Source organism: Halichoeres trimaculatus, unplaced genomic scaffold, assembly GCF_033239565.1.
Source record: "Halichoeres trimaculatus isolate MK-OKI-2021-1 unplaced genomic scaffold, fHalTri1.1 fHalTri1_scaffold_15, whole genome shotgun sequence".
Lineage (NCBI taxonomy): Eukaryota > Metazoa > Chordata > Actinopteri > Labriformes > Labridae > Halichoeres > Halichoeres trimaculatus.
In genome coordinates, this window is record NW_027437193.1 from 14,168,255 (window position 1) to 14,184,776 (window position 16,522).

General features: G+C 40.5%; 1 protein-coding gene across 15 annotated transcripts in view; it reads left to right on the forward strand.

Annotated features, from left to right (window-relative positions):
- The window catches only part of adgrl2b.1 (adhesion G protein-coupled receptor L2b, tandem duplicate 1), a 148,269-nt gene that overhangs the window by 66,972 nt on the left and 64,775 nt on the right, over nucleotides 1-16,522 (forward strand). For all 15 annotated transcript variants that reach the window (XM_074688028.1, XM_074688029.1, XM_074688038.1 and 12 more), the window contains one exon: nucleotides 10,901-11,113. In XM_074688028.1, coding sequence (XP_074544129.1) covers nucleotides 11,038-11,113 — 76 coding nt within the window. In that variant the 5' untranslated portion in view covers nucleotides 10,901-11,037. The remainder of the gene's footprint in view (nucleotides 1-10,900; nucleotides 11,114-16,522) is intronic.

Below are 16,522 nucleotides of genomic sequence, written 5' to 3' on the forward strand. Positions count from 1 at the left end.
ACCAGATCTAAACATGGTTTTAAATGTAGGGAAACCCCGCGGAGAAAAGTATGGAGTCGACTGCTCTTTTCTCTCACACAACAGAGACCTGACTTTAACAGGAAATTACACACTACAGGAGTTTAAGAAGGTGTAACTTCCTCTTGTTAGTGTCTTTTATAGAAATCATCCATAGAAAGCGGTTTACACTAACTCTGCGTCCTTTATAAATCCTCAGGGTAGAATATTTCACATTTTAATAATACAAGATATTTTACTTCTACTGTATTCAAATTAATTTTATTTTTTAGTGCAAAATGTTTAAACAAAATCGGTCGTGCAAGTAAATAATTCCTGTCAAGTATTTCATGAAAATCTATCAAACCAGACGTGGAAATAAATATGTGAAACAATAATTGCATAAAGAATGTATATTGGTTGTAAATTTGTGGTCATTGTTGTGTTTAACCATTCATTAAATTGTTACAAACGATCATAAGTGTAACCCTTAATTAAACTGGTGCCTTGACGGCTTGATGCTTTTGAGAAGAAGTCTTGAACAGAAAGAGTCAAAAAAGAAATTAAAGTGGAGGAAGGAACAAACGTTTTTGGAAACATTCGTTTTATGATTTAATAAAATGAATTAAATTAGATTTAGTGGCTTCTTGATAATGTGACTTATTGTTATTGATCAAACCCTACTGAGCCACATTTCTTTTTTATGTTTTATTATTTTCTGTGCATCACAACAGGATCACGCTGAGTTAAAACTCAGTTGCGTGCAAATAATACACTGACTCATCAAGTGTGTGTTTTCTGACTTTACACAAATAGCCACGATATTCTCTGGAGGATTTGTGCATTAGTTAACACTTGATCAGACATTCACGTTTAAGACAGATGAATGCATGCCAGTCACTAGAGACACTGAGTGAAAAGAGACCACACAACCCGTCCACAGTTAGGATGCCGCCCATATGTCGCCCATGCAGAGATAATGCAAAGCAGCCCTGATCTGTGACTATTGATGCACTTTAAGTTGGACAAAACTTCAAACTTTACATTCAATGCACTACAGAGAGGTGATGAAACATAGGAGGATGAATCTGTTCATCAGTGCATGTGAAGCCAGTTGTAACGTTGTCATTGGGGCAAAGCAGCCACTGCATTAAATTGTTTCCAGCTGAAAGATGCCGTAAAACTTTAAATAGCTGCTACAATCAATAGGAGGATGCACCGAGCATGAAGAGTAAATCAGGATGCCAGGAAAGACGGAGCAGCTTGTTTGAGTGATGTAAAACTTCAGGTTCATTGTTTATGTTGCCACGCTGCATAGGAGCAGAGTGGCTTCAATGCAAGGACGCCGTGGATGTTTTCTGCTGATAGATCCCTGCTTGTTTGAGAGGAGGCAACTTTTTTGGGGGGGTTCCTTATTTGTGTTTAGTGAGGTGTGGAAAAAATGAGGCAGGGGGCGCTCTACCTTACACATTAGGTGATAAAACTTGAGCAGATTTTATTGTGGTGTGTGCTGTGTGTCAACCCAGGGCTGTGCCCAGATTTTTTGACTTGCGGGGCACTGACTCACAGCGGGGTGGCATGAAGTTTGTTACTGCAATTGTTATCAGTACTCAGAGGTACCAATTTTTATTGCTTTCGTTTGTTTTAATGTGGTAATTCATATAAATTTGTTTAATAATAAAATCTCAAAGATTTTCATTTTATATATATAAAAATATATAATATAATATATAAACTAGCAGTGCTGTGTTCATGTCCAGCATGGAAAATCACCTACTCTTCCTCTCCCTCACAGTCACAAGGAAGCATTTATTTACCTTAGTATGGTACCGTGTGATTTAACCTGAATTGGTACTATAGGTACAAGGTACTACAGAATTTGGTCAATACCTGTAAAACTACCTAATTTGTTACCCATCCATGTTATTTAAATGTATTCCTGTTAGTGTTTTTTAACTTGGGACTTTAAGCTCCGGTGAGAAACTTTTGGCATGTGTAGATTTTGGTGCCCTGTGTGGTCAAAGTGGTGCAGCTAATCTCTCTGTGATCTTGTAATTAAGGATGGGTACCTTTCACATTCAATCTGTACTTAAGGGTACCAATTTTCCGTACTTTTTGTGTATATGTGGTAAAAAATATCAATTTGTTTAATGATAAAACATAACTTTTTTGCAATTTAATTTATTTTTCATTATATAACCTTGTAACGCTGTGTTCATGTTCAGCATGGAAAATCGCCTTCTCTTCCACTCCTTTACAGTCACAAGGATGCGTTTCGGTACCTAAACATGGTACCTTTTGATTTAACGTGAATTGATACTCGGTACTTTTGACAGAATTCGGTCGGTACCTAGAAAAGTACCTAATTCGGTACCTATCCCTGCTTGTAATAAGTTGGAGCATACAGCAATAACAAATTTATTTGTAATTATGTTTTTTGTGTCATTTGCAAGAGCTCTCTCTATTTTGTGACTGTAGATCTTTAGGTCACATAGGAGAAACAGATGCTATCATAATTTTTTTCCAGCTCTTTGTGCAACTACCAGCTCAGGGAAGCAGTAAAAATAGTGAAAAAGTGCTACGTGATGCAGCTCTGTCACCACATCACTGGAGCTACTCCCACTGACTGGCCTCAGTAAGTGTAATAAATGTGTGATGGTAGAAGAAGCCAATAAGCAATCATGTAAAATCATGTCAGTATTGATAAAATAAATCTTTATTGGAGCTTTGACATGATAAAGCGTCTCAGCTCCCTGTGCTCTAATTGGTGGATATTGTATCTTTAGACTAGAGAGGAAGAGTGCAGGTTCTAAATTAATCTTTTCTGTATCATTTCCACATTTAATATAGTCTGGAAAGTGTTTCCGATTATTGTAATAATGCAGCAATGAACTTCACATCCAGACTATAAACTGCAAAAGCTAAATATAAACAGTCTAAACTTTAATACACCCCATTTCGCACCTTTGACTTCCTGTCCTCATTCCCTTACATACAATTGAAAATTAGTTTTACTTTGCTTCCCTGAAGCATTAGTGGTGTTTGCTCAATTTGCATATATTTCTTAGTGAAAACAAACTCCTCTTTGCTTTTGGCAACAAACATGTCCTTTTGTCATTGTACCACTTTGTCATAAGCTCCATTTGGATGGGATTAGTTATAGAGGGAGAGGAGGGGGATCAAATGTAATGGAAAATGGAGCATGTCTGTAAATTTTGTAGCCCCCCCATCTGACTGTTGCCCTGTCTGTAACTTGTGCGGTTTTAAGCTGGCTGGCTAAAATCTGGGACCTCCTGCTCCCCCACAGAAATAAACCTCTGATAAAGCCTCTGCTAGTCCCCTCTGAGATGACAACCCCTGAGATATTTTGTAAATAATGTGTCGCTTTCTTTTGGAGAGAAAGAGCACATATTTCGGCCTTTTTTCCCAAAATCTGAGATCACTCTGCTCCAGATGCAGCATTTCTGCTCTTTTGGTCATTGTTTAAACAGGTTTCTGTCAGCTGCGGAAGTGATGTTTGATTATTATGATACATTGGTGGTGTGATGGCAGCATATGAATGGGGTTTTGTAATACTTGAGACAGATTACACGGAAATCTGCGTGCCTGCATGTTGTTCATTAATGCCACAGATGTTTTGTATTAACAGTTACTGTCGCAGTAAAACTAATCCAGTCTGAATGGGGCTGTGGTGTGTAAAAATTTAACATTGTGTGGATGAATTTCCCCCCAGAAGGTGTGAACACAAACACATCACCTGCCTGAAACGTGTGTGAAGGAATGAATGAATTTGTTATGTGTGTTGCTCTTGTTGTGAGGCAGGAGAGTTATGTTTCCAGGCCAATCATGTCCTCTGTCGTAAAAGAAGAAGTGCTTTAACACGCAGCAAGCTGGAGGTGAGCAGTATGTACGTGGGTGTGTTTGTTGGATAAAAAGCAGGCAGGGGAGTGCTGGAATTATGCACGGAGGAGGCGAGAAGTGAGGCTGTCAGTACATTTATGAAAAGACTGATTGAAGGAGAAACCTCTTTCTTCCGTATCAACGTCGGGCTGCTCTTTGCTCCTCTCTGGTGACCCTGCTGCTTAACCAACTGCTCCGAGGTCAGCCTATTCATTTCAACGCCGTGCCCAGTAGGAATGGCAAATAACACAGAGTGAAACAGACATTTTGAGTCATTTTTTTCCCCCCACACGTTTTTGTACATTTTCAGTTTAAAGTAGAATGTGTTTGAGTCTCAATACGCCAGAATAACCTTTACAACATGGCCACGCTCATCACTATTGAGCATTTCTCTAGTGCATGGAGCGGTTTAGGCATGTCAAGACCAGTAGGCAAATAAAAGCAAAAAATTGACTGATTCTAACCACTTGTGTGTGAGTTTTTAGAGATTTTTCTCTATTTTCAATGAAACCACACTGAGTTTTGTGGGGTTTTAAGTGTGAGTTTGAAAGAATCAGACAACTTCAGAAGTCCTTGGACTCTTGAAACTTGTATTCTTTCCATTTTCAAGTGTTTTAAACTGTATTGTAGAATTGATTGATTTGATTGCAAAGAAACAGGAGTGGTAAAGGAAGATTACAAGTTTTGCTTGAGGTCATTTCAAGGCATTATTGGGTGTTGAGAATAAAGGCAGCAACATTTTTTTTTCTTGATAAATATGTCAAATATTTTCCAAACTGGATACACTGAGTGATCTTTAGATGATTTAAAAAAATTCTATAAAAAAAGAATGTGTGAATGTTTCACAAACTTCAGGTGACATCCTAATATCCTGTTTCTCTACATCGAAAGGTTTTGAATTTATCTTAATTGAGAAGTAGCAAAAACAGAAAACTTTTCTGGAGTCAAAGAATTTTCTTAAAAACGGACTAATATTCATGTATGAAACATTTTGATTATTTTTTATAGCTAACAGCTCACTGAGTTATATTTCTGCCACAAACCCTGACAGAAACCTCCACTTTTTGCCTTTTTGGAAGCGTCTGCTCCTCCACACAGCTCTTTTTGAAGACTACACCTCACCCTCTCCTGGCCTAGCTTGACACTAACCTGGTTGTTCAGTCTGGGTCGTCTTTGTTCTCTTCACTTTACTAAGCTCCTTTGCTCACCCCTCTCTGTTTCACTCTGTCCATCTGCCCGCTGGCATTCTATCTTATCTGCTGCCTCAATCACTTGGCCAGGAGCCGCTGAACACACCAACTGTTGTGCGCTTTCAATAAAATAGTGAACCATTGCACCTTTCAGCGGGCTTTTAGTGGTGCACTGAAGATTTTGTGTTCTTCAGATGCCGCTTTTCATCTTGAGGCGTTTGTACCCGAGACAAAAACAAGACATGAAAGCTGCAGTTTGAGTACCTTGAATCAGAGTTTTGCATATTTAAATGTTCCAGGACCTTTTTCTGACCCTGATGTAAACAGAAGACGTAAGAAGTTCTTTGATCCATTAAGCATCATAACAACACTCAGTGACATGTTTGCTTTAAAAGCACCGGCAGTAATTACAATTGACACCGGCAGCTTATGAAACTTGGAATAAAAGTTTTATTTAGGGTATTTGAATTCCCTAACAATGATTTATTATCACAAACTTATTACTATTTTACTTTATTTATTCAAGTCGGCTATAAAATGTACAAAAGAATTCAAAACGTAAATTTTTTTACAATCCAAAGATGTGTTTGCATTATTTTATGCAGTAAGTGGTCACAGCCCTGTTAAGCTCATTTTACCAAGCAGCTCTACTAAATAACTGTTACTTATAGCTAACTTAAAAAACTACTACTAAATAAAAAATAGAGTAGATTTTTTAAAAGTTAAGTACAAACCAGTCTTACAAGTATTAAGGTTTTTCAATCTGCAAAGTGTCCATTAAAAGTCCATTTTTTAAAAATGTCCTGGTTTTGAAATACAAATTATTTCAACAGTAGGTCTGGGATGATATGCTTTTCTCCAGATTCGATTCCTTTACAAATTTTGGGGTGGGGATACAATTTATACTGCAATTCTTCAATATTGCCAATTTTTAAAAAGTAGACAATGTAAAAAAGTTGAATGATGATGATGTCTACAGGATATATTCAGAACCATTTTCCCAACAAATGCACATCACATGGGAGTCAGTTTTTAGGATGGGATCTGATTCATGGGATCTGACATGTCAACTTTTTCCAACCCCCCAAAAAAAAATTCTTTTGAAAAAAAAATCACAGTTCAAAACCATTAAAAATAATTTTGATACTTGGTTATGTAGTTTTTTTCTCCCACTCCTGTTAAACACTTCACTTTTGCAGCAGTCCCATAAGTGTACCATACACTTGAACATACTTCTTAAAACCAGCGAGTATTAAGAGTTTCAAAGCTTAAAGTTACATTCTTCTTTTTGGTATTTTAGCTCAAGGCGATACCTATCAATCACTTAAGGCCTTGTCATGTTTCCTCCCTGTGGTTTGACAATTAGCAAACTGGTGTGTTTAGCTGTAAACTGATGTTTACGGCCTGGTCCTCCTGCTCGTATATCTTGTCTACTCTGAGTTAAGAAAACTCTCTGCAGACTTCACCCGACGTTGGCTCATCTCAGTTTATGGCAGTTGATGGCAGCGTCTCTACATCACCGGTGGAGCCAAGGAAATGACATCATGTCCCTGCAGGGGTTGCGAGCGCAGCCCTGACAGGACTGTCATGACAAAAGAGTTTCTTGGGAACATCAGGGCGCACCGAGGACTGAAATAAAAAGTGTCTGGAGGCTGTGTTTTCTTAGTTCCTGTGGTTCTCGTCTCCTACTTCTAACCCATCAACCATTTTGTGATGTTTGAAATTCCCCTCTCACATGTGTGTCTTCTGTCTGTTGAATGTAGAGCTGAGGGGCGGGGCAGAAGTTCTCCAAATTAGTACTTATTCACAGAGTGGAGGAAGAGTCATTGTGCAGGAGGGATCCAGCTCCACAGAGCCACATCTCTATTTCACTTGTAGGTTTTCAGCTTACACTTGGACTTGCGCATTAGTTTTGTTCCAGTCTTAGTTGATATGTATGTATGCGCTCTTTATCTCTACTCTCGGCATTGACAATTGAAAATAAATTAACATTCCTGGGCTTTATTTTTGTCTTCTCTAAGCTGGTGGAGAAAACTTGGAGGCGAACCCAGGAGGTCAGGCCATACTCACAGGCTGTCAATCCTCCTCTGTGACCCTACCGCCCCTTCCTTTCTCCCCCTTCCATTCTTCTCCTCCTCTGCTCTCCCTCTCCCATCCATTTAGTCCCTCCTGGCTTAGAAACTCCCAAACTCCCCCTTCTCCTCGCGCTCTCTTTCACTGGACGCCTCTCCAGCTTGAGTGAGGCAGACACAAGCTTTGTCAAAGGAGACTCACATTCACTTGGCCGGCTGTTGCACACAACCGTGTATTTCATGTGAAGACATGTGGGCTGTCTCCTTCTCTCCATTTATTTTAATTATGTTTTAATTGCCCGCCGTCCTCTTTTAAATGCTTGCTTATTATTTCTATCAGGCTGATGTGAAAAATTGGCTGTGGACTGTGATTTTCTCCATTATCTTAACTGATGATAGATTTCTCTCCTCGGGTTTCCACTGTGTATGTATAGGAGACAAAAGAAAAACAGATGTCGTGAATGTTTGTATATCATTCTTCATTTTTTTGTCTCGTTTCCAGAAAGATATACTGTTAATAGAGAAAGGAACCCCAGGGAATGTGTACGGCTGTATTTTTTAGGAAGAAGAGCTGAAGGCGCAGATGAAAATGAATAACTTGTATTCAGTAAGTGGTCTTCTGGTGTATGTAATGTGTTTGAGCTCATTGGATGTAGTGTAGGTGGTGACAGTTAGTCATAACTGTGTACCTTTTTTATATATATGTCTCGGTGGAACATGATGATCATTATGCGTAAATCGCTGGCTGAGAAACAAGTAACCTCGATTCCCAGGCTTCAGAGTGGAAGGGGGGTTGGTGTAGATAATTCCTCTGCACCATCTCTGAGGGGTTAACGATGCTTCGCTTAACTCTTAAAATCATTTTCTGCTTGAGAACATCTTAGCCCCCCACGACCATCATCCCCCCTCCTCCCTCTGTCCCCTGATGTGAAATTATGATACGTCTGTCAGAACTTGTGTAAAGCATCTTAATCTTAGTCGCCTAATCCTTTTATCTCAAGTCCGGACCGATTCAGTGCAGAAATCCCACCAAACAAAACTGTTTTTTAGGAAGATGAGCCTGGCTCTGTTGTGCACAGGCTTAAGAGAGAAAGGGGGACATGTTACCCAGCAGGAGCGATGGCTGATCAGGAGAAAGAACCCCGGGGTGGTGAAGTCAAGTCTGCTTCGGCAAGGGCCTGGCAGGCTCTCGCCCCCTGGTGTCTGGAGTGGCGGAGTGGCTCAGCGGGCTCAGCAGGCCAGAAGGGCAAGGGGATATCCCCCCAACAGTTTCCAATCTCCTCCTGTCAGCCACCATTATGGTTACCCCGTGGCCCCAGGCCTCATATTTGCAGAAGATAAATGGCTGAGGAAGAGGTCACGTGCATCTCTGGAGATTTGGTGTTCTGCCTGATATTGAACTGGTGGCAGTCCTGTTAAAGACTTGAGAGCGTGAGCAGCTTCAGTAGACATGGTGTGAGACTTCCCGAGCAGGAGAGCTTCTACCCTCCAATTTTGCCTTATCTGATCTGGTTCGGCGCCACTGGCAGATAAACAACTGGGAGACAATAAAACCACAATTCCTATAAAAACCACCCAAGTTTAACTGATAAATTACAAGTTAGCTGAATGTGTGTTTCCTTGGATTGGCCAGGGTGACCTCAAATGAAAATAAACTCTCTCAGCTTGCCTCAGGCTAGGTGCAGTTGCAGTTGTTTTTATTCTATTCAGCTATTACTCCCAGACCAGGCATTTGTCATGTTATAGAATGAATCCAATGGTTATATTATTACACAGTATGCTAATGTCAGAGCTCCCCATGCTTTGTGGGTTTTCATGATGCCAAAAATATCCGAGCGCATTAGCAAGCCAAGAGAGCGATCAGAGCTGACTGCTCTGCTGCTCAAATTTAGCTTCATTATAAAATAATCAGGGTGTTTGACGGGTGACTCTGGAGGAGACACACACAGGAAACATTCACTCTCCTCTGCATAGCGACGGCTACCAAGTGGCCGATCCTGTTATTGATGTTGATGCATGTGTGGGCGTGTGTGTGTGTTTGTGTGTGTGTGTGGGGGTAGATTCTGGATGACAACCACATGGGAATAAATAAGATAGCCTTCAAGATGAGTGCTGTGTGCACATGTGGAGCATGCATGTCCAAAGCTATACATCTGTGCAGGCATGCATATGTAAGTCTGTGTGTGATTGCGAGTCTGATTGTGTGTGTGTGTGTGTGTGTGTGTGTGTGTGTGTGTGTGTGTGTGTGTGTGTGTGGCATTTCACATATGACACAACACATCCCTCCTCGGTGTTTGACTTTGGTAAGCTGCTTATCTGTCTGGTGTGTTAGCCCGTCTCGGGCTCTAACCTTTCTCTGCTTTTGGTAGACAAAGAACTGTCTTCCTTGATAAGGAAGGAGACAAAAGTAGCTCTCACAAAGCAGCTGTGTCTCTAATGGCGTCCTATGTGAACGTGTTGCCGTAGCGACAAGCACTCCCTCCCGCGGGGATCCTGGAGTAAATGGGGAAGGTGGAAGAGGGAAGAGTGGGAGAATGAGTTAGTGTAAACATTCGGTTGTAACACCCCAGTGGGTGCTGGATAACTGCAGCAGGAACGCTACCTGCTTTGTTGTTCATGTCGCTGCCCTCATAAACATTTGACAACAGACTTTGTATTTCAGTGAACATGGATTCTTGAATAATGTTTTTTTTACTCAATCAAAGAGGTTTTTTTCATATCCAGTGATTCCTTTTCTTTTTTATTTCAGAGTTTACCTTTTTAGTCAGAGAAATTCACCAACTTTTCTTATTCTGATCCTGAAAGATTCCTACTTTCCAGGTTACCTATCTTTGATTATGGTGAGGTGTTGAACATGAAAACCTCTGCTCAGAGTCTTCACAGCCTGGACAGGGTATATCATGGGGCTCTGAGGTTTATCACAAGCTGTGGCTTTCGATCATTGATCTGTATCTAAAAAGCCTTTCTGGGTAAAATCCCTCCCTTTTAACCGTCAGGGATGGAATTTACAACCTTCTTTCACTCGACATTTGGTCAAGTCATTGGTGTAAAAGTCTAAACTAAGTTGGAAAAGAAAGCTTCTAGCTCAGTCGACCTGAATGTTTTTGAATCCTCAATGAAAAATCTTGAATCCAGGCTTTTAATTCTGCTCTATGGCTCTGAGCGTTATGTTGTTGAACCTTCAAAATCACAGATCTTAACGGCTAAAAGAATGTTAAAAATTTGATTTTAAGTACATATGAATTTAAGTATATAGATGTGATGTCTTTGATGTTGAATAACCCAGCTCAGAACAATGTTTTAACTTTAATCCATGGTTTACACATAGGAAAGCTAACGTTAGCTGAAGTTTAGCTAACAGCCTCTGCTGAAGACCTTCATTTTTAAACCTTAAACCACTGTTGTTTTGTGTTTTTACCTGTTTGAGTGACTTCAAGTGAAACACAAATTACACCTTAAAGGGAAAACCTGGTTGTTGACATTTAGCTTGCTTTGCTGGCATTTAACTTTAAGCTAGTAGCGCAGAATTATTGTTAGCTTAGGATAAAGCAACTCAGTTCCTCTTTGCACTAAGGTATCAGCTCCTACATTTTAGGCAATATCAGAGGTTGATTGTAGGTGCACTGGTGTCACTGAGATTAACTTCATATACAGACTGAATAAAATAAGAAAGTCTACAATAACGCCAACACTGACTGTTTATTTCCTCCATTTTTATGCTGTGTCCTTTCTTTCTTTCAGATGAGAAGATGACTGGTGATGCTCCTCTGAGGACAACAGATCGTTGACATCACTCCAGCTTTCCAATCTCCAACTGCAACACACTGAACCACTATAATTAGCAACCAGGCTCCTGGATAGTTTGCATACAGCGCACAATGGCTTCTGCACTGTGGAGGTGTCCAGTGTTTCGCTGCCTCCTGCTCCTTCTTTTCTGCTTTCACTGCTCAGAAGGTGAGTTACCATGGCGTTATGTGGCTGTGAGCAGTGCTAATGTGATTCTGGACAACCTTTCAAGAAGCCACTTACTATTCAGCTTATGAATGCGTTGAATTTTATTAGCACACATTCTTTAGTGAGTGCTAATAGTTCCTCTTCAGTGGTTTTACCCTTGGAGTTTCAAAAAGGTGTTTCAAACACTTTGAATATTCCTGGCAACCCAGGGACACGTTCACTGACACGTTTCTTCCCTTCAATGACAGCACAAAAAACATGGCGTGTCAGAGACCTCCCTCTAAAGGTTTCAGCTGCACCTTTTCTGCACAGTGAGCTTTGTAACAGATTGTTTGGGTGTACCGTGAGGAGCAGTGGAGAACAGATTAAATTTTTATTTGCGCCAAAGTCAGATTGTTTTGTGCAGATGGTACACCTGAAATCTTCAAAAGCAGGGCAGTTTATTCAGTGCCAGACTCGGGAACTCAGAAAGAATATGCCAGTGTTTCTAATTATCTGCTCTGACACCCCAAAGGCTCTTTTTTGGGTTCCTTCTCCCACTTTTGATTGGTACATTTGGCTGTAATTACAAGTATTGTCAGAAAATACTCTCGTCTGTTACATACCCGTCAAAACCACTGATGTTGGTATGTCTGCTTAATGATCGTCATTACATTTTCCCCCTTCCAGTTCCATTGTTTTGGGAAGAAAGCGACCCAAAATCATATGCTTGTGTGCCAAGCGTTGATTACAGATAGATGGTGAAGCACATAATTTTGGAGGCTTCCTTTTCAATCTGGATTTTGCCATTTTTCTGTCTCTCGTTGGTTGTTCTGTGGCAGATTTTCCTGCAGGTTTGGTTGCGGGGGAAACTTTATTAACAAAGACAGGGTGATATAGAGCCAGCTGTCCCAGCAGTGTTTCAAGCAGCAATGCATTTTTTTGTAGATTAGCATTCTTAGATAATATGGAAGAGTCTTACAGGGGCATTTTGAAACACAGCCCCTGTGATTTGGCCCCACTTTGGAATTGAGTTGAATAGTCCCGTTGAATATCTTAAAGAGGAATACTGCTTCGGTATGCAGAAAGTTCAGGTTTTGGGTTTCACTTGATGTGAGTGCTCTCAGGCCTAAGAATGCATATTTGCCCATCCATCAATAAAGGAATGTGTGTGTGCATGTCTGTGTGTGTGTGTATGTCCCTCTGAAAACAATATCTGATTCTATCCACATGCCACTCACCTTCAGCCCATCCAGCCCTGAGGGCCTGCGTCCCAGCACTTATGATCTATGTTTCCATCCGAGTACCAGCAACAAAAACTGCACTTGATAATTACCTCCTGTCTCTCACCAGGAGAGAGTATAATCAGGTTATGGTTTTCATTCAAAACATTCCTCACACTTTGAAATGCTCATTGACAAAGCTGAAAAGACAGTGATTTCTCTCTCATCTGGTATTGACTTTCTCATCCAGTCAGAAGAATGAGCAAGTGTGGGAGCATTTTTAAATGGAATGCATAAAAAGACAGTGCAGCAGCTGCTAGCGGTCACTACAGAGGATTATTACCTGAATCTGCAGGAAGAGAGACTTATTATGAAATCTAGCCCATTGTTTTATCTACTTGGACTTAACTGATTTCTTAACATTAAAACTGTGGTTGGCTGCATCTGAGTTTAATGAAAAAACTAGCTGCTGAGGATAAAGAAGACTTTGGCAATTTTGCACTATAGTCTCACAGAAGTTGGTCAAGACCTAAAACAGAGCTAAAAGAGAGTGAATACTGGACTTAAAGTCACTGATTTTAATTGTTTGAAACTCAAATGGATGATATTATTTCTTTGTCGCTGCCAATGCAAGCGTGTGCTAACAATTTTGGCATACTTTTATGAAAAGAAAATTTTAGGTTTTTGATACAATATTTCTTGATGTCGACCCTAGATACTCAAAACTATTAATGAGGGATGGGCAAGTATCGGTATCAAGTGTTGGGCCAATACCAGTCGCAAAGGCTGCCAAAACTTGCAGCCAATACTCAAGGAAAAAAAAAATCTTAACGTCGAGTAAGACCCCCTCGCAAATAGTTGGTACCACATGACCATGGTTTGACACCACTGCAAATGCGCGTCAGATGAACAACTTCCTCACTGATAAGAACTAATGCATTAAGATTTAAATACAGATTTACAATTGGAATCAAAAATCACAAGAACAATAACTTTTAAATTTTGTCTTTACTATTTTTTTTAATAACACAGAAAAAAGTTATCTCTGGATGAGTCATTTCTCATTCTTATCATATGCTGTTTTTCACTGCATCATTACGATTATATAACAGATCCATAAAGCAATGCTCCTGCTCGAAAAAAACTAGGTCATGCAGGTATCAGATTTGTTTTAGATGTTTGAGACCGCCCAGTCTGCACATTAGAAAGAGAACGACCAGATTCAAAGGGAGCAGCCACAAAGGTGGAGCAAGTGCTCATGCACATACCTGCTGCGACTGAATGAGAGCTGTTATCTGACTCTTTAAAGTGAAGAAAGCCAGATTTAGGAGGGGATTATGCAGTGCAGTCGCAGTGTCAACACTTTGAGTTAGCTGTTGTGCCTAAATGTGAAAACGAGGGCAGGAGCCTCAGCCTACATATCCATCATATACAAATACTGCACAAAGGGGAAATGTAGAAGATTAAGAGGTTTGTGTTTGAGAGCTGGGTCGTATCTACAGAAAGAGAGAGAAGAGACAGTGTTTGTTTAGGTCCTGCTGCTCTAGCACGGACAGAGGGAGAGAAAACTGTATTCAGAATTTTCAATAATCAACTCAGTAGGTGCACAAGAGCCATAGATGTAGGAGATTTAGAGAAATGGTTCTCTTTCGCTCTTTCTGCTCCTTTTATCTGGTGGTCTGGACTCACTCTGGTTAACACTCACTGAACATTTCTCTCAAAGGGAGATTCTTTTTGATTTGGAAATAGTCCCCGGTTGAACATACCAGCATGCTTGTGTTTCTCCCCAAAAGGTTGTAAAGGTTAACAATACGTCTCAGCACAACATTTGTCTCAAGCAGTGCCATACATTGTGCTGACGGAAGACCCTCCCTTGTGCCACACTGGTATTTCCAGTCCTGGGGTCTGCTGAATGGGGGAAGCCATTGTGCTCTAACTCCTCTCTGGCCCCGGGCCATACACATCCAGTCTGTCATCCATTGATATGCTTGGCTTGCCATTTTATAATTCATATTGAATGCTGCGGGTCCATGGCAGGGCGATCATGAATTATCAGCCAAACCATGGGAGATTCACAGATGACTGGTCAATCTGTGTGGTGAGAACAAGCACACAGGAAGGGGAAAAATCTGATATATCAGTCTTGCATGGAAATACTGCCAAACTGGAAGTGTTTCAAGGAATAAATCAGGGGTTCATCATCTGGATTGAATGGACTTTCTTGCAGATCAGGAGCCACACAGAGGCTGATAAATGTTTTTTTTCTTCCAAATCTCTAATGCAGTTTGGTCAGCATTTTACCAGAATCCCTGCAGAAAACAGTTTTCACTGTCTGCACAGTACACGGATATATTTCTCATTGCGTAACAAGATGCTGTTTTAATATTAACCAGGGACCTGGAAAGTTTGGAATCATAGGAGAACATGAAATTGAAATGAGCCAAAGTCACATGTGTCTCCAGGATCAGTATTTCACTCAGAGGAAATGAAATGCAATATCACCCTCGATAGGGTCATCCTAGATTTATTGCAACAGCGATTTCCTGAGAGCGCTTTGGGTGAAGCAACAGCAGCGAAAAATGTTACCGTCCAATCTGGGAATTTGAGAGCAAACCTCTTTTCCCTTTAAGAGCGATACTTGTGCTTTACTGTGTGTTTAGACCTGATTGTAAAAGTTTCTGTTATATAGCCGGCTGATGAAAAACCGTTAATTTAGCAGGCAAGGAACTACAGTCTTCTGACAGTTTGATTTCATTTGTTAAGCAAGTCTTAAATCACACTTACTCGCAGCATTTTGGAGCAGCTCAATTCACACCCCTTATGGTAACACGTTGTATAAACATTGGACCAGATGCCTCGCTCACTCTTTCCTTTCTTAATTGCTGTCCACACTTGTTTTCTTTTTTTTCTCCAGGCAGACTAATTCAAATAATAGATGACTCCGGCTTACGACTACAAAGCAGTCTGCCCCAGAATCTAAACTTCTGGATTTGCTTGGTGTAAGTCGCTGCATAACAGGGAGGGTTCAGCTGTCATAACAAAGTAATGCATTTAATCATGAGAGGAAGCAGGAGGGTTTCAAATAAAGTCGAGATCACACTATAGAAAGCCGCAGAGTTAGACCTTTTTTGTAAGGGTGTAGCAGTTTTTGCCAACACTATAAATCAGGTCTGGTACAAAAACAAAAGTATTTTTCGAGGTAGCTAGAACCTATTGGATTATTACTGAGGTTCAATGTTTCCCAAATACTTCTAATAGCTTGGAGGCATATCATTTGTAATTTCAATTGAAAACGAAAAAGCCAGAGAGCTAAACAAATATGCAAAAAGCAAAAGAGTGCATGTAACATTTAGCAGCAAAGGGACTTTGTGCTGAGGTAATCAAAGCAGATTGTTGCTCTGATTAAATACCTGCGGCAGTGCATTTTCGTTTTTTTTTCCTTAGACAACCTAGCTGCTCTTTTCAGTGAGATAAGCATTAATTTGTAAAGGGAACTTGTTTTTGGAGACACATCATGTTCTCAAAGGCCATTAGCACATAGAGCCTCTAGCTGTTCAGAAAGAAAAAGAACAACAGTGAGAGGCTACAATCGTAGTTACGAGGTGTGAAAGTTGTTTAAAAAAATGGTGCATTTGTCTCAGAAATGTCATTACAGCTCAGGTTTTTTCGTTCCGGTTCCTGCTGATTATGATTTACAGAGTAGATGTGGTTGTTCAAAGTCGTGGCGACAGTAGGAGAAAAATGGCGATCAATAAAAGAAATGATGATGAATACTGTAGGTGGGCTTTGTGTGACCCAAGTGTGTGCTCATGTTTTCTGACGTATTCGTTTGTAGACAAAGCAGAAGACAGAAAGAGGGATGTGTGAATATAAAAGAGATCTGGTTCCACTTTGGTTCAGCAACCAATGGTTTCTTGCCCATTTGACTTCCTTTTGCATAGCTCCTGGTCATGTATGATTCAAATCAGTGTAATAAAGTGTGTTGGATCTCTCCCTCTCCCTCGCCGTCTGCCAGCTCTCACCACAGGCCATGAATGCAGCTCTGTTGCTTTCACTGTATTAGTAATCTCCTCAGGCTGAGAGGCTGTGCCATAGAGCATGACCACACATTTTTTGTCCAGGAATTAAATGTCACCTCAGGGTGGGTCACCTGCAAACAAAAGGCCACCAGCTGATTTGCAGGTATAAACAGTCAAAGATAAGGAAG